The sequence below is a fragment of the Calonectris borealis genome, chromosome Z (assembly GCF_964195595.1).
Source record: "Calonectris borealis chromosome Z, bCalBor7.hap1.2, whole genome shotgun sequence".
NCBI classification, from domain to species: Eukaryota; Metazoa; Chordata; class Aves; order Procellariiformes; family Procellariidae; genus Calonectris; species Calonectris borealis.
This window is the reverse complement of record NC_134352.1, coordinates 72,417,667-72,436,551: the sequence shown is the minus strand read 5'-3', so window position 1 is coordinate 72,436,551 and position 18,885 is coordinate 72,417,667. Positions and strand designations below refer to the sequence as shown.

At 39.4% G+C, this 18,885-nt stretch overlaps 1 protein-coding gene across 1 annotated transcript in view; it reads left to right on the top strand.

Annotated features, from left to right (window-relative positions):
* Positions 1 to 236: 236 nt before the first annotated feature.
* Positions 237 to 18,885, top strand: part of LOC142075448 (oncostatin-M-specific receptor subunit beta-like) — a 34,911-nt gene continuing 16,262 nt past the window's right edge. Inside the window, exons 1-7 of the mRNA XM_075136801.1 lie at positions 237 to 312; positions 7,399 to 7,495; positions 11,935 to 12,098; positions 14,491 to 14,650; positions 16,171 to 16,452; positions 17,102 to 17,231; positions 18,541 to 18,698. Of these exons, the coding sequence (XP_074992902.1) occupies positions 7,423 to 7,495; positions 11,935 to 12,098; positions 14,491 to 14,650; positions 16,171 to 16,452; positions 17,102 to 17,231; positions 18,541 to 18,698 (967 nt within the window). The 5' untranslated portion in view covers positions 237 to 312; positions 7,399 to 7,422. The remainder of the gene's footprint in view (positions 313 to 7,398; positions 7,496 to 11,934; positions 12,099 to 14,490; positions 14,651 to 16,170; positions 16,453 to 17,101; positions 17,232 to 18,540; positions 18,699 to 18,885) is intronic.

Sequence of the window (18,885 nt, the reverse complement as noted above, 5' to 3'; positions counted from 1 at the left end):
GCGGGCGCCGGCTCCCTCGAGGAGGGGGCAGATGGCGGCAGGCGCTGCGGGAGGGAGGCGGGCTGGCCTGCGCCCGCCCTTTGGGAGGGCAGCCAAAGGAACCCGCCGCGCTTCCCGGAGCCGGGGTAAATTCCCGAGACGCCGCTCACCCAGCCTCCGCGAGGTGGGAGGAGGCTCCTCCCTGCCCGCGGGAGGGACGGCCGAGCACGGCCGCGCCGTAGCTCTTCCCGGCACTGACCGGCGCGTCCAGCTGGCCGCCAGGCGGGGACCTGTCTCCCCCCGCTTCCTGAGGGAGCTGCTCGGCGGCCGCAGGTGAGTTATGCCGGTCTCTCTCTGTCGCGGCAGCCCCTCATTCCCTCAGTAATCCCCCCTTCCCCTCTCCTCCCGCGGGGGGACCTCGGCCGCCCTCGCTTAGAGGAGCTCAGCCTGCTCCGCGGAGGAAAATCCACCTCCTCCGTCCCGGCGCCTTTTTTGAAACGCTCTGTGGAGTTTTTACTTTGAATTCTAGTCCTTGTGGTGCCCGTTAAGTCTTCTTCACCCAGGCAAAGGCCTGCCCTTTAACCCCCGTTTTTCCATGCGTCCCTCGGCACGGCGGGTGCGGGAGGGCTGCAGGAGGGAGGGAAGCCGGCGCCTCGGCACCGCCGTCCTCGTTCTGCTCCTTCAACCTCCAGAAGGAGAGTGCCGCGGCGGCACCATCACTTACCGTTGAATTTAACGCGGTTTATGACCCCCCAGCCTTCTCTGCTTTCAAGATGTCACTGCTTAACTATAGCATAAAAGCTGCTGGTTTGACCTGGGCAAAAATTAGTGAAGTGAGGTACATCGTGGGATGAGGATGCTGCTCCTGCCAGGTGATTAGGTTTGGTTTTAACATCTCCTGTTCCTGCAACTTCGAGAAGGTGTTGACTTGCTCAGAAATGCAAGCCGAGACCTTTAAATCCAGCATCATATAGAGAACAAGTGTTGCTCCTGCTTTCTTTTAAGCAGCTGAAATCTTGTTTTATCTCAAAACCATCAGAATAAAGGAGAAAACATCACTCCAGTGTGGTTCCAGCATTCTTTGGAGTTTGACTATTTTTCTGGCATAACGTTTTTACCTCTCTTTTTATCTAAATATTGCGTGCCTGGACCAGTCCATACTCCAGCAGAGTAAACCAGATCCTAACAGCATTACAAGTAGATCATGCCTGAAAACATGGTAGAATTATTCTTCCTGTTGGTGTGAGTCTTATCACCATGTTATGTGGTTCCTTCCCTACAATTGTTAGCATTTGCTTTCTAATGGGGCAGGAGTAGTCTTACACAGTTTATTGAGTACTTTACATTTTTATACCCCATTTTTTTGCTATTTAATTGCTTTTTTGTTTGGATTCCAGCCTTCATGGGATCATGAAATACATAATGTTTTCCTGTTTTGGCAAAGCTCTTTAGAAAACCAACAGCATGCATCAAAGAGCTTTCTATTTATCAAAAAACAGGAAATAAAGCTATCCCTAAGTGATCAAATAATTACATGCCTATTAGACCTTAATTATAGAAATTCCATGCGTCCATGTGCAGCTTTTAAAATCTGTTGCTCACCCATTAGATCGCAAAGGCTTATTACGAGCTTTCAATGTCTCATACACTGATGTATTTTTTGGGCTAAGTGTAATTGAAACCATCTTTAGAATTGCTTGGGAGAAGAAAGCCTGAGCACAAGGACTAAAGGAAGGGTTCATCTGCTTTAGAATTTGGTGTCTCAACTATTTGTTTTTTTCAGAATTCAGAACTGTTGCAAATTAAATTTTCTGTAGCAATGTGATGTTTATTTTGAAGAGGGATCTATTTAGTTGTAAGATGCTTTGGCAGATGCTACTTTACCAACACTCAATAGGTTTCCAATGGCTTGACACTGCTCCCTGTTTCAAGTAAAGCTGCCTCAGTTGGATGTCAGCTCTGCACTGTTCATTTTGCAAGGGATATGATAATGGGAATTGCAGGAATCAAGAGAGCGGAGGCACACTTCAATGGAGAGTCTTTGTATAAATCATTGACTTAGGGCATTCTAGCTCATTTTGGCACTTACCTAGTTATCTGTTTGTTCAAAACGAAAAAAAAACACCTCTGGAGGACAAGTTAGTCTACCTATGGTCTGGCTTACTTTCTAGGGGTGCCTCTTTCTCTTTGGTGGCTATGGAAGGAGTTTATTAGGTTTTGGCAGTAAACACATCAGTTATGTTAGCGACCTTGTACTATGTGGTATGAACTTGAATTGTGATTCCTATACTCAGTCTGTCTGTCTATGAAGTAGAAGGAATGAGAACATAGGATCAAAAATGTGATATAAATCCAAAGTAGTATTATTACTGCATTGGCCTTGCTAAGAGTCCTCTTCCACAGCTGGTTTAGGAAAACTTGTTCGACCAATAGTGTTTATGATTTCATGTCCCTGTGTAATACTCTCCTTTAAATGGATAAAGTTCTCTGGATCCTAGCAGCTGAAAACATTTCTTTTCCCAGCCTGTGTACAGGCTCCGGTTCATTTGAGGATGTGGGTTGTGACTGGCAGCTGTTTTAAATAAGCAAAGGGCATGGAGAAAGGAAAGTTGTATGAAGTATGATTTGAAATATGCAGCATTAGAAAGATTGATACAAAACAGACTGACTCTGCAGTCAACTAATACTAGATGTTCATAGCAGGGGCTTCCTTTTCTTACACACGTGGGTATTCCAGATACTGCAGCAGTATGTGCACTGTATAGCTCCAACTCCCAGCCAATGACTCCTGAACACGATGAGCCTGATCTTGAAAGAGGTTTCAGTTGGATTTTGGTGCTTTAATGCCTTTGAAGAGAGGTTTGATGAAATGTTTATCTTAGGCATGTTTAGCAGATGAATAATGGGAATTTCTTTTTCCTCTCATCCTTGGCATCACAGAAGCATTGGCCTGGGTGGGACTTCAGGGATCATCTAAGTCAGCCCTTTTTTCTGAAGGAGAAATAGTTTATCTGGAGATATTTATTTACATTATTCGCAAACTACCTCCTGACGAAGATTTCGTCTCTTCCCAGGGTAATTCGCTCCTGTGCTGTCTCCACTTCTTGAGTGATTGTCCTTCAATTGTCAGGTCTCTGAACAAGTCCTGTTGCTGTTGAGTATTATTGCAATTGCTGCCAGGTCTCCAAAATGGTTTTGTTCTATTGATGTATCTATCAGTACTGATTAATTTCAAGTTAGGCTGGGGAGTCCTGAATCCGTTTGTATCTGTTTTGTCACACCCCAGGTTACATTTTTCCAACGGGAAGACTTACAAGTAGATTATATATTCATGAGTTCAAAAAATCTATCAGTGATTCAGGCTACAGATTGACAAGACTAAGCAAGTCTGCTTTATTTCCCCCAGAGATGTTGAATTTTTAGAAGGGGGAAGAATATAGGGTAAACTGAAAAATTTTTTTCTTCGCTAACTTGTGCCCACTCATCCTTAACGTATGGCTTAGTATTATCCCCCATTTTATTGGTCATTTCACAGGGTGTCCCAATAACCAGATTCATCACAGAAATTAGAACTGTAACCACTGCTGTGAATGATGGCAAAGAATTAGAGCTTAGGGGAGTGGTTATTTTCTTCTGTTTGGCACTTAGGAGGCCGTGTCTAAATTACTAAGTCCAGTTTTGCGCTCACAGTACAAAGGAGACTGACAGACTGGACTGAGTCCAGCAAAGAGACACCAGGAGGCTTTGGAGAATAGAGCAGATGTAGAAGTCACTGAAGGAGCTGAGTTTGCTTAGTCTTGGGTAGAGAAAGGTAAGGGCAGCTCTAACTGCAGTCCTTGCCTAATTAATGGGAAGTTACTGAGAAGAGAGAGTTAAGCTTTTTGCAGAGGTGTACAGCAAAAGGGCAAGAGGAAGCAGGCGCAAATTGTAGCAAGGAAAATACAAGGCAAAAAATACAAGGAGAAAAATGAATGTATGAGTATAAGGAGAATAAAAGAAGATATTCTCCTCGTATGAATATAAGGAGAAAAATGAATATATGAATATAAGGAGAAAAATGAATATATGAAGATAAGGAGAATACAAGGAGAAAAAACCTTCACAGTGAAGGTGGTTAAGCATTGGAACAAGTTGCCCAGAAAAGTTGTGGAATCTCCATCCTTGGAGTTCTTCAAAACTCAGTTGGACAGAGTGCTCTGTGATAGACTAGAGAAATGCCATTGCAAAATTATCTTAATGACAAAAGTAACTAGAAAGGAAAAAAATATTCAGATTACATGTCTGCTGTCCATATTCAAAACCACTGGCACGAGAGCTTCTTGTTCTTGCCTGCAATTCATGGAAACGAAGTACACAGGCATTCCAGGTTGGAGCATTGTGACAAAACATGACTTCTCTTAGGCTTTAAAAAAAAAAGTCAGCAGTGATTCATTCTCAGATGAACTGTGGCATACTAGTGTGGTATTTATATCTTTTCAGATTGGCAGATCTGAACCAAGCTATTCACCAGAACAATAGTTGTGATTGTCACTTTTCTTGTGGCATTTGATAGTTGCTCACTATTTCTCAGAGTAGTACTTTGCCTCTTTCAGGGTGATGAATTATTTAGATACCTAAAAACCTTCCCTGGCTTGCTGTCTTCATTCCCTTTGTTGCTCAATTATTTTCACCTTTGGCAAGGATGTAGTTAATCTATTATCATCATGTGTTTTTTTTTTTTAAAGAAATTGATAATGTATTTTGTACAACTGTTTTGATTCTCTTTTAATCTTTGTAACCAAGACACAGATTTTTAAATGATGATTTTATAAAAGTACTTAATTATTGATAATACAGAATAAGGGCTTGACATTAGTTGGTAATAATTACTGTATGTGATTAATTTGTTAGTCATAGGCAGAAGTTTCTGCATAAAGATGATTTAAGTCAAAATATTACTCGTATATTAAGGACTGTATTTCTTTTTTCTTGAATAGTGTTTAATTTATTTAAATTTACTTTATATTCTCCTTTGTTAGAGAATTCCAGAACTTCTCCCATGAAAACTGGTTTGATACGGTTGTGATACATATTATCACAATTTATTATATGGTATTAAACTAGATTATTAACATACTGAATAGTGAAAAGCATTGTAGCTGTCCAAAATATGTTTATATTCTGATGGTCATTTATTATATTACACTGCCCTTTAGGAGCATACGGCATTTGTACTATGCATTAATAAAAGTGATCTAGGCTGTGTCATTAGTAAACTGACAGTAAATGACTGGAGAGAGAGAGTTAAATTAGACATCTATTTCAGTACAATAGTTGAGAATGCCTCTTAAGAGCAGAAAAGAGTTTGGATTTGTTTACCGAATAGGAAGTAATTTAAACAAATAGTCTAATATGTCATGACTTCCACAATACTTTCCCACTGTATTTAATGTTGGATTTAAGTGATACAGGACGAATAGGGCAAATAGCTTTATGTCCAACCCCAAAGATGTTTACAAAATCAGGAGTCCTGTGGGGGCAGGTTTTCATCATGCCTATATAAATAAGTCAGGAGTTCTGCCACTGAACCTAACTGACCACCCTTGTATTAAATTGGTCTTAGAGGAGAGTCAACTCTCTTGACTTTAAAGGCAGTTTTATTTTCACTTTTTTTCTGAAAAAGGGCATGCAAGGTTTGGCTTTGTGTCTCAATATTCATAACGTATAATTCAAAAGAATAACAATCTACTGAAGAGTTACCAGAAGTTACACAATCTACCTTGGAAAGACTTCTTTTTGTGTCACTTACTTGCCCCTCACTGCTCCATAATGAAGAGGCATTCTATCGTGTTTATTCCAGACAAAACATATCAAATTATTTTTCCTTTTAGATACTAAATTTGATCCAGTGATAAAAAAGTCTAAACTTAGAAAATTCTATAAAGAAGCAGATTTCCCTGTTCTTGGAACAGTCGGTTAGTTGCATGTGGGTTAGGCCTAGGTTCTCAAAAATATTTACATTCATATTGATTTTAGTGTTGTCCAAATACTTTTGAGGGTATTGGTATAATGGCAAGAAAGACTGCAGAAGCCTATACATTACGCAAGACACCACTCACCTTTTAAACATGGGGCCCTTAACGTGAAGCATTTGTGCTTACAAAGAATAGATAGGGGCACACTGCAGCAAGGGTGCTTGATGTGAGCATTGAGCTGCACACAGGACTCTTCTACATTTTCCATATGACCTTTAGAAATATGCAAAAAAAAAAAAAGGTTGAAATCTTTTCTTTTGATCCTTTGAGAAATTCAGAGCTTCTCAAAACCCATGAATCTAAGGCAGGGTCTCATTAAACTTAAGTGTCTGCAGCTCTGAGTTATTAAATTGGAGGTTTTCGGCTAGGAAGAAATACTGGAGTGAATTCCTGGCCCTTCTGAAATCAGTAAATGTTCTGTCCTTGGCTTTAGCGGGGACAGAAGGTCATCCTGGTTATCTGTCCTGCTAAGCAGATTCAACTTCTGTTATGGAAGCAGTGGTAGAAGATTGTCTTTATCAGTATTCTACACAGCTCCAGAAATGTAAAAAGGAAATTAAAAGTTGAAGATAGCTGTATCCATAGTCCTGTTGTCTGGACTCTGTACCCTCTGTACCTGAGTGCTTTTAACCATACTGCTGCTGAATGTTTACTTCCCCCTTCTACAAGGGGGAGTTTGGAGGTGATTGATCTTACGAGATCTGACATATGATCAGTCCCTCAGGACTGGGCTGTGCAAGTCAAATGGAATGTCATCCTGTCACGATGTGAGTGTACAATCTGTAAAAGGAATGCTAGGTAGAGCTATGTGGTGCTTGAGATGACAGTCCTTCTAGGAATGGAACTTGCTAAGACTTTAATACGTGTATTTCGACTCCAGTCTAACTAAAGCCCTCCATATAGTGTTCTGGGTGCTGGTAAAGGGCAAGACCATGCTTGCCGAAGTCTGCTGGATTCATCTGTCGGGCTCTAGGTGGAGTAGAAACGACAAGGTCTTTTGCACCTTTCATGCTTTTTTTTTTCCGTGTTAGGTTGGGTATCATGTGCAGGAGAAAAGCCAAAATATATCAGGACAAACTTTTGTTTTAATATTCCTTAGTGGAAGAGAAAGTGAAGAGAAAATTTTAAAGATACTGTATGTTTTGTTTGTTTAGACTAAATTGAACTTTTTGAGTGTGGCGTATTTTTCCCTATGCTGTAACCAGGTCCTGAAAACAAGAGGGTTTTTTCATTCCTTATCTTTTTTTGTCCATTCTTCCTGAATTTCTCGTAAACTGCCTGGAGTCTGTGTGGTTGAGTTTTTATTCATTCATTCTTAAATACGGTAATATTATCTGGGCTATTGTCTGGCATGCATTTCTCGTAAAAGAAACAAATAAATAGAAATGTCTTTTTTCCTGATAAGTCTTGTGCAGGAAAAGGCGGATGAATGATGAATCACTTCGTGGTTCTGGCAGTACTGCTCCCCCTGAGGACTTGCTACACTACCTACTCAGAGCAAGGTAAATATCTGAACATTTGCTTTTTTATTTGGAAGCAATCTACAACAGCTGAAGCTTTCGACTTGCTCATTAGTAAGTCTCCTGTGATTAAGCAACATGTTACATGCTTAATCAAATGATTCTCTTTGGTAAGGTGATGAAGCAACTTGTATAATTACCTTTTGTAACCCCATCATGCAAAATTGCCTGTTGAATCATAATTTGCAAGGATGTGAAGCCAGAGTGTATTTATTTATCTGCTCCCCCTCTGTCTCATATGTTTTTGATCTGTACTTTGTCTTGTCTAAATAATTTATTTCTTCTTTGACAACTTTTCTGCTTTTCTACCTCTTCCCTTCACTTTCCCTTTTTTGTTTGTCTCATCTATGAAAACTTTAGCACTTCTGTTGGCTCTTTTCTGATTGTGCCACAAGATTCCAGGATGAGATTTTTATTTCTTACACTTCACATAGGTATCCCATACAAAGAATAAAGCAAATATGCATATTCAGATGGAACAAAGTTGAATATAAGGATAACTTTCCAGAAGGCTGTGTATTTTAAGGTAAAAGTACTGCTTGCACATTTGCTGCTGGCAATAGCAGTGGGCATGACGCCAGTAAAAGAAAAAAAAAAGGAATGAATATTTTTAATTGATTTTTCTGTGACCACCATTAAGAAGGCAGAACTTACCAGACTATAGTATGCATTATAGAAGTTTTATTGCCTTCATTAAGTTAGTGAAGGAGGGAGAGCGTGGGTTTTTTTATATTAATGTACTTGTTACTGTACTGAAGGGGGTAATATATCTGTTTCAGACTTTTTTGCCTCTCTTCAACCTTGAAATTCATGTGTTCACACTCCATTCACCCAAGGCGCCAGTTCCTCAGTTTTGAGACACTATTACCAATGCCCCTAGAGTGGCAAAACTTTGTAATGCAGGCAAGTCCAAACAGTTACTGCATTACAGTAATTTGGTCACTTGTTTTCACATGTGGTTGTTCAGGAATAAAATTAGTCTCTGTTGTTAATCATCAAGATATTTATATATTCTTGAATTAGCTTTCAAGTTAAAACAAGACTTAAGATGCCTTGATTATTTAACTTTGCTAAGAGGGGAAGATTATAACCATGAATGCTACAAATATTTCTACATATGTAAATTATACTACAAAAGTCTCTAACTCCCACATTGTAACTCAATGGTCTTCAAGATCTTGGATATATCCTTAATTATATTGTTTCTTCTGTTTGTTGGTACTGTGTATAAGCCCTGACTGGTAATCTAGACTGTCTTATGCCAGGCTCTGAGGAAAACAAAATTGTGTGAGGTCTGAAGTAATATGTCATTTAATTAAAAGAAGATAGTGGAGGGACACTCGTACAGATGGAGAAAAACCAGAAACTAATGAGACCTTTGTTTTTTTGTCAAGTTAATTAAATGTGGCAGATGAAAATATTCTCTATGGTGAGAAAAGGGATTAGATTTTAGCTTGGACAAAAAGAGACAGATGTAGAGAAGAGAGGCAATGCAATAGGCATAGTAGTGACACTTGCAGAATTGGCTAGAGAAGGAGCAGAAAAGAGGGTAGGGAAATTCAGAAGATATGCATAGGTTTCTATTAATGGTGTACCCTGAAAAAGGAAGTGGTTTCTGCCAATTGGCTGGCTTTTCTTTCAGGCCTATTTGTTTCCTTTCCCTGGGAGTCTTACTTCGTGCCTGTGAGTTTCATTGAGAGACTAGCAGGGTCCCTTCCTTTAGGTTTGTTTATTTGTGCTGGGCCCATCTGTCTCCCCCAGTTGCTTCAGCACTGTAGAAGGAAAACACAAGAATGGCAAGGGCCAGAGCTTTCGATCAGCCACCTATTTGCATATGTGAAATGAGATCCCCTCAGAGGCTTGGTATATGGTGCTTCAGGTAAAAGGATTATGAACGTACAGGTAAGGTTGACCAGAAAATGAGCAGCTAAGATTTCATACTGGAGAGGAACAACATTACAGTCAATTCCTTAGTATGAGTGGGATTTTAACAACATTTATCTTGTTTTGATGGTGAAAGTCTGTAGCATGTGGGGAGATGAAGTGTGTCTTGTCTTACCTTCCCAAAATAACATAAGATACTCTGCTTCCACAGTTAGTTTTATGGCTCACTTTGTTGCTTTGGTTGTTCTGGCTCCTTGCCTGGTCAGTCCTTGGCAGTGAAGCCAACTAGTATTTCTGTTTTCCAGTAAAACCTAAAATTGCTGCTCCCTCATCATTTGGGCAAGTGAAATTTATCCCCAGGCTTTCCACTTAGTTTATTCAGTTCCAGACATCTACTAGTTATCATAGGTGCTGGCTTTCCTTATGGTAGTATAAAACTGATGGCCATTATTTTTCAAAAGCAATTGTCAAGCAGCAGATCTGTTTTTCTTAAGGACCATGTCATAACCATAGCCAAAAAGGAAATTTTACTTCTGCACTTGAAACATTTTTGCGTTTACCTCACAGAAGACACGAATGCTGTCAAATTCTGCTTTCATGTAATTTACACGTGTTCATCTTTTTTTTTTCATACAATTAATGTATAAATACATTAAGGCTGCAGTGAGAATTGATAGAAGGTACGTGTGCATATATGTGCGTGTATACTTCTTCCACAATCCTGTTTCTGACACCAAGTGTTTGAACAATGAAACCTTGATTTCTCCCTCCAAGCATATCTGAAGAAGCGTGTGCCAGTAGTTTCCTCTATGGTTTTCATTTTGCTTTGACTTCCAATACCTTTCAGAATGGAATGGATTAAAAATAGACCAACAGAGTTTGTAGATGATTTGCTAAAAGAGAAACAATCCTTTCTTTCAGCAGTTTTCTATAAGTTGTTACTAATGGTACAATATATACTTTCCTCCATTTATTCTTTAATTATAGGCTGGACTTGTATAAAAAACTAAGCTGTGTCAGTGCCATTATTCTCATAATTAATAAATACGCTTATAAAGTATTATTTGCTTCCTTTGATTGATCAGGGATTGTTATAACTGCTGCTTCTCTTGAGCCTTTAATTTCCTACAGTTAATGTAAAGATCTGTACGTAGGGAAAGTGCTGCACAGAAGTTAATGCAGAGCCGGCACCACAGGATAAATTGCAAAATGGTTTGGATATCTGATTGCTGCCAGAAGCATCTATCAAAATGTAGATTCTCAAACTAAATTTCCTGAATGCTTGCGTTTCTGCCAGTAATATTCTGTAAAAGTCTCAGATAATCATTGGGTTAGTGGGTGGAGCACATCTGGGAGAAATGACTGGAGGTCGCAGTTTTGTGAGAAGGAGCTGCTGAGGTTTCTCAATCCAGCGTGTCCCTGAGGACTGTGACTGTAGTGGGGCAGGAATACCCAGAATGAGTTCTGTTTTATTAAAACATGCAGTTATTTCTGTGATTTCTTTTCTGTATCCTGATCAGTATCAGCGTTCTGACCCTGTAACAAGCAGAAGCATCTCAGAAAGCAACTGTGGCAAAAGAAAAAGCCTATTTACTTGGCCATTTCAGTTCCCTGACTTCATTAAAACCAGTTCAAGTTTAGGTTTCTTTTTTGTTTGTTTGTTTTTTTATTTTTCAAGAAGGAGAGAAGATACAGATCAGTGAGTGCCATATTTCATCTCTTCTAAGAGTTAGGTTTTTTTGGGCGGGGTACACCCCTTCCCAAAAAAGAAAACATCTAAAAAGAGGGACCACTCATAAGGTGATCTGTAGTTTTCAGCAGGTTAGTCTTCTTAAGGGGCCTTTCCTTTCCTGACACCAAAAGGAACTTCAGTCTGACTTTTAAACTTCATTTTATTCTGGGAATTAACTCCAGACCCACAAAAGGATGGAGGTCCCATTATAACTAGGTATCTAATTCCAGTAGAAGAATCCATAGCCCTGACTAAAGTACCTAAGAGCAACCAGGAATGTGCCTAATACTAGCCTATCATCTGAGCTAGCTAGTGGAGGGAAGCTCTTAACCTGTCCTGTTCAAATACTTGATTTGCATTAACTAATGTAGTCTTAATTAGGTCAGAGAGCAAAATTGAGCCTAGATTCTCTGCCCTAATGAGAAGGCTTGCTGGGGGTTGGGACTTCTTGGAATTCAGTCCCTGTTAATACATGATGATGTTCCTCTTCTTAAGACTATAAAGGGATGGATCAATATTCCCATAAAGCAGCTAGTAAATTGAGGGCATAAAGAAATTAAATAGCATACCCATTGTCATGGTGGGGATGCTATTGAGTAGATTCAGGAACCTCATTCTAGCCTGCTGATGCCTTAAGATGAAAGATTGTCTTTGCTTTTGATATCAACAACATGGGTCTTGATCACTTTTTTTTTTTCCCTTCAGAACTGTCTGGTGTGGAACCTATCTTACCTCTAACCACTGTTGTTTCAGCTTTGTAACTTAGCTGAACATTAATATTTTTATGTCCTTTTTGTGCTCATAGAATCCAGCGTGTTTCCAGTAACGTACCTTAACATTTCCAAGGATTTGGCTCTTCAGCGGCTGCTGGTGGAATGGGATGTTAGTAAGTCAGCGCACGATGCTGAGCTGGCAATGTCTTTTGAAATACAAGTCCGTCGAACAGATGAAACTTCTACTGTGTGGACAGTAAGTGTATTTTTAAAAAAGGTATATTAGTTATTTAAAATATAAAGGAAGCTAAAGGAAAATCAAATGTTCAGATGCATATGCAGATAGCTTTACTGTATAGGTTTACGATTTACAACATAGTATTTACAAAACTGTACTAGAAATACTTCTGTATTTCACTAGGTGCCAGACTTGGTCTAATGTTATTGTGCAAAAAAAAAATTGGCTCAGATGAAGAAGTAATTTCCACCTGTGCAGAATGTAGATATACCTTGCATACCCTTATTGAGGGACTGTGGTGGGCAGACTTAGGAGATCTGATTTTGAAGGCCTCTGTTTCCCTTTCATGGTGCAGGTCCCCTAAGTGGCCTCCTGGAAACATCCCTTCCATTGCTCCTAAAGGCAGTCTTTTTTGTAGCATGATTACTACCCTTCACTGGGGGCTAACGGAGAATGAGTCATGTTGCTGCAACTCCACTCACCTTATGAACCAAACGATAGTCTCAGTGTGAGGGAAGCCTTTTAAGCCCTGTGCTTGGCCCTGTTAGTTACCTTATACCCACCTCTTCCAGTTAAGGAAGAATAGTGATGTCTCTTATGCAAAGTCCCTATCCTGCTAGTTTTTCTTAACACCTAAACCAGCCAAATTTTCTGAACAGGTTGAGATCACCGAAATCATAGGCTTAGGCCTGCTCCCGATGTTTTCCCCAGTTCATGACTACAGTGTGAGAACTTTTGTCTCCAAAGAAAATTTCCTCTCCTTTGGATCTGACGAAATCTTTTGGGAACTAAATGCATGTTTTAGGGATATTATAACCTATTATGAGTCATCTGCTGATTGAACTGTGGAAAAATATGAAATGCACTTGTAAAACTTTGTAAAACTGGAAAACTGCTCTAGCTCATTTAAAGCTGCTATTTGTGAGAAAGCACATAAAGCAGAGAGGGACTTATTTTTCTGAAAGCAGAAGTCAATAAAATCAGATAGTCAATAAAATCACAACTTACTCTGATCAGCCAAGTTGGTAGTATTTTGTCTATGAGTTTGAAGAACCACATCTTCACTGCAGATGAGCTCTATGCAGTTCAGAAGATTTTGTCCACTTTGATACATGGGGTAGGATTTTTAACACCCCATGAGTAGATCTAACCCTGAAGTCAGAAGCTGGGACCATATAGCTACAAACAATTAAGTGTTTTCTTGGAATATCCTTTCAACAAACTCTTATTAACTTGCTGGAAAGAGTTTTTCGAATCCAAGGACGTAGTCGGTTCTGTTAATCATAATAAACATGACAAGGAAAATAAACAGGGTATTTTGGATGTCACTACCACACAGGAATGTATTTGCCTCTATGGTTTTCTGAAGAATGTGTACCAATAAAGAAACTCTGTGAGTCTACTCATACCAAAGAACAGACAGTCTATATAACTTCCAAAGCAGTGACTAGATTCCTCAGTGCTGTAACTGAGAAATTAAATTGTAAACTGATTGCAGAGTTTTTCTCAGAGTGGTGATATTATGAAAGTGCAGGTGTTGCTGATGGAAACCAGTAATGGAGAGCAGTTCTTTAGCTGTCAGTGTGAGCCAGGGCTCTGGTACAGCTCGTATGAGCAGCATGGACCTATATGCTGAGAATCTGGTATGGTTGCTTTAAGAAGTACTGCAATATATGTTCTAAAATGTATTCATAATTACAGGTGATTAATAGAATCTTTTTAGCCATTTTTTCCTGCTTCTTATGGCCTTTCATGCCAGGGCAGATTCATTAGGCTGTCCTTCTGCTACCTTCATGGAGCTCTAACGGTTTTGGATGTATTTTTTCGTGTTTCTTGCATGTGCATATTACAGCAGTCAAGCATTTTGGGAAAATCAGCAGATATTTTCCTATTCTGCGTGTCACTGATGGTAGTACTGTCCTCAGATGCTATGCCTCAGAACTACAATGAGATATCATCTGCATAAATCCTTACTGGCCAGTGCAGATTCCTGCTGTAATTCAGAGCCTGGGGTATGTAACCCAGAGCATTAGACAAGGTGCACTTACAGGCAGCAGCATCTGTGCATGCTATTACTCATGGAATAGCAGGCACAAATAATCCACTGAAAGTCTCTGAGAGCAAATCCATTTCATGAGAAGCAGGGCCTGACTCACAACTATGTTGTCAGAATCAAGTAGTCTTGCCAGCACATTAGTCACTCCACCGCTGCTAGTACAGATTTGTAAGCAGTTCCTTAGCTTACTAGTTACATGAGATCACGTGTAGCAAATGGGATTTCAGAGATTCATTTTTCAAAAGCATTTTCCTCCTTTGAGCTTTCTCTCTCTCATTGCTTTTGATTGTACTTCCAAAGTGTCTGCACATCACTGTGTTTTCAATACTTTGCTTTACTGGCCTTTGTTTGTAGGAGTTTCATAACGTCACACTTGATAAATCAGGAAAGCCTCTTCATTGGCTATGGGATTCAGACTTACCTTTAGAGTGTATGGCACACTCGGTGAGAATCAGGAGCAAAGCAGAAGCATCAGAAATCTGGAGTCAGTGGAGTCTGTGGGAGACTGTCCTGGGTAAGCAAAACATGACTTTGCAATATTGGTTTTATTTTTCCCAGTACAAAGCTAGATTGTAATTCACCGGTGACTGTAACAGTGAAGTCCAATTAATGAGAGATGGCATCAAATCAAGAATCCATTTTGAACTCTTTCATCTCTAAGCACTAACCAACTCTTTTTTCTGCTGGCAATAACAGCAATGCTTCAGCCATTATTTTAATCTGCAGACTATCTTCCTAAGCTAGTAGACCAAAAGTTTTAGAGTTTTTCTTGCTCATACGTTAAAACAATGCAGTATATAGAATGGCATGGGATCTTGGATAGGCTCTAGTGTAGCCTATCACCAGGTCAGATGCAGCCTGGCCCAGGCTGGGGGAGAGGAGAGGAAGTGCATAGCTATGGCTACATCATCTGATGCATGTGTTGCTTTTGTCTGGGGTTCATAGCTTTGATTAGTATTAAAGAAGCAGAGAGAGAGGAGCAAGTCAGCTCATTATGTCACTGGGAATGAACTTCTGTGAATTATATGGAAGTAAACAGGGAGTGAGACCAATAGTGAAACTACTGATATCACAAAACCCTTTTTTTTTTCAGATTGCAATGTCTTACTAGAACAGTTTGGTTTCTGGAGAATTTGGTTTAAACAAAATATGTTACTGCTTTAGAAAAAATGACTAGGGTGATTTTGTAAATAAACACTATTTTTGTTTGGAGCAGCAAGGGCTTTTTTTAATAGGAGGCATCATGGGTAGTACAAGCATCACAGGTCTGTATACTCAGATTGTGGCACATAAATTGCCCTTCTCCCTCACCTTATATAGTGGGAAATAGGATGCAAGACTTCCTTTCTTTCTCATTAACCTCAATCTTGGAGATTTTATTTTTTGCATTGAAATTAGATAGGGATCAAATATACTATTTCTTTGTCACAGACCTGATTTAGAGCTCTCTGAAAGATAGTGACTCTAGACTTCATCAGATTTTTGGATCAGATTCTGGAGAGTAGATTTTATCTCCAATCTGTTTAAAAGCCTGCGAGTCACTTAAATCCCACTAATTTTTGCATCCAGCAAGGAGTCCAACATTGAAAGCCACAGGAGTCTCATTCCAAGCCAAGTATTCCCTTACTGATCTGATTCATTCAATGTTGACTTTTGTTAGCTGAGCTCTGCATGAGCTTCAGAACATGACGTTTTTCTAGCCCCCCGCTCATAATCTTCAAGAGCAGGCATTTTGGCTGAAAGCATCAACCTGTTCATAGGTGCAGGAGATAGTGTTCTAAGGGAAAGGCAGTGGGATGGATTTAGTCTCTTAGGTAGTTTGTTGGACTGCATTATATGTTTATGGGTTTAAGAGAAATATAGGTATGATTACATGTGAAGTTGATCTCTCTATGGGGAAGAATACAAGTAAAAGTCCATGAATGAAAAATATAACATTAGCAGATTCTTGTGTAAATGCTCATTTATGTGTTCTGGTTGAAGGCTGCTGCCACGAGCAGATTTTGAAATGGTTTATTATGTATTAATTTCCAGGCCTGGACACTTCAAATAACAGTGGACCACAAATCTTTCCAAATGAAAAAATTTTAGAGGAAGGCTCTGACATCACTCTTTGTTGCATTGGAAGTAAAGGTCAAATCATTAAGGAATTCTTTCTAGTCCCAGCTGTTCATGTTTTCAATCACACAAACAGTCAAGTCAGACTTCTCACTGTGAAAAATGTGGCACATCAAGAAGTGACTCACATCACTGCCTACTGTCAAGAGTCTTGCAGTGAAGACCAATGCTATGATCAAGTAGTTTTCATTGTGGGTAGTAAGTGAACGCTTTTATTACAGTTCTATTTTCCTGTTGTTATTAAGTCAAGAATGACTATGGGGAATGGGGGGAGAAAAGAAAAGAAGCTTGCGGGTTGTCTTTGTTCTGTCATGTCCAGCTGAACTCTGTTTAATGTCTGACTTCAGATCTGTACACTTGCATATAGAAAGCATTAAAGAACAGCATTAAACATGTTCAGATTAACCTCATTAATTGATCCCAGGACAGGTGACTGATTTTTAAATACACCTACCCATTTAGGAGTTCAGCTTCATTGTCTGTGTGCCTGTGGTAAAAACTCAGCACAGTCCCCCTTTCGAAGGCTAGTAGCAATTTTTACAGATAGAAGACAATACAGGTTAAATTAATGAATGTATGAATATAACAAAAAATAATAACATACAGAAGTGTTTGGATTGCAACTAACTTATGGTGTTACCCTGCAGAGGTTTCGTCTGCAGAGAAACCTTATGTTTTTTTCTGCAGAGTGGTCATTGAATAAGTATAATTGAAATAATAACATCTGTAGTAAACCAGACCTCGTACATATCCATTGTTTCTAGTTTGTTAATACAGTAAAAAGGTTGATGACTTTTGCCTTGACTGCCATTCTGTTGGTGTTTTTTTGGTTATTCACTCTGACAAGAACCACCTGATACACCTAAAAATTTTTCCTGCCAAACTCAAGACCTGAGAATAGTAACATGTACTTGGAGCCAAGGAGGAGACACCTATCTTTATGGACGTCATTCACCAAAATACACCTTGTCTGAAGGGTAAGTCTCCTCATTGTTATATTAACTCTGGCTTGTGCTGAACAGAACAGTCACATTCTTTCCTTCAAAATCTGTGGAGATGTTTTTTTTTGTTCTTGTTGCAATTAGCTGCCTACCTCTTTCCAGCTCACTGATCTGCTTATTTAACAAAGTTTGAGCAGTGCAGAACTGCTCTGAATTAGACTACCTATAACAAAGTTGCGGGTCCATCAGACCAGGTTCTGCTTGATAAAGCTTGTTCTAACCATTCTTTTGGGTTAATTTGTTTGAATATCGTTCAGTAGGTATGAAGACAGCCTGCAATCAGGATATAGATAACTTAAAAGTGAAATGTAATTATTGGGTAACACACACAACAGATAACTAAGATTTAATCAGCTGGTAGGCTGAGTATTAGTGTGTTCACAATCCATTGACACTAATGCTGACTCAAACTGACGATTCCCAGCTAACCCTCAGTTAGCCTGAATAGCCTCCCTAGTTCTTTTTCTTTAGGATTTCATAACTTCACATGCTGGTGTTTTCCTTCTTGAGTCCTTGAGCTACTGACAATCCTATCTCAAAAATCCTATTTCTGTCTATAATTTCCATAATTTCAGCTTTTTTTTTTTTTTTTTTTTAAAATCTCTCTGCAGACTTTCTCACAGCTCTTTCTTAGCAATCTAAGTCAAGGTTACACAGCTGTGGCATATCAGACCTGGCCCATGGCTCCTTACTACAGAGGCATCTAAATGGAGAGGAGAGGGGCTTTACAGCAGGGTCTGCAGAGAAGGGGGAACTCATAAAACAGGACAGATGCTTCATCATCACTACAAACTTTCATCAAAAGGTCTCAGCAGAAGGCAGGTCATCATTGCATGTACCTTCATGGTCTCTGCATCATTCACTTCCATTAAGATATTATGATGGTGATTTAAAATGGAAGGTTAGAAGATGCACTTTAAATTACTGCTTCATTTAAAAGCATAATGGTAGACACATGAATGGTTTAATTCTTAGCAAATAAGTCCCTAGTTTAGAATTTCCATGAGGAAATCACTAAAAGCAATTTAGCTGTATCTTAAAAGGATAAAGTAAACTTCGACTTTGAAGAAAACTTTCTTCTAATTGTAAGAATACCTGTATTCATCCTACTTCAGGCTAGGGGAGAAAACTGTGTGGTTTCTTACAGTCCCCCTCAGCCTTATTTTTTTTATGATGCTGTATTCTAGTTAGGCATCAAAAATTTCAACATCTATGTCGATCTTACATTATGGAAAAATGTCTTTCTCTCTTTTCCTCCCCCTCTTCCCCACCCCTTCTTTGGTAGGTTTTCCCAAAAAATGGATCTGTGCACAGTAAGTTGTGCTGAGCAGTGCTCGTGTTCTTGGGATATAGGCCAGCAGAGGATGTGTAATATCACAGTGACTGTGGAAAACCCACTGGGAAAGAAAACTGCCATGGATGTTTTTGATGTAACTCACCGAAGTAAGATGTTTTCTCTGTCTTTGTTGAGGGTTTTTTGTTGCAGGCATTGTCCTCCTTCTGATCTTGAGTGCCCCAGTTTAAAGTATGGAAGTCCTTGATTTTTATCTTCACTGTTTTCATTAGTTATCAGTCCCTGTGCTATAATTATCTGCTGTCTCTTCAGTTTCAGCTTTGCAAAGTTGTGTTA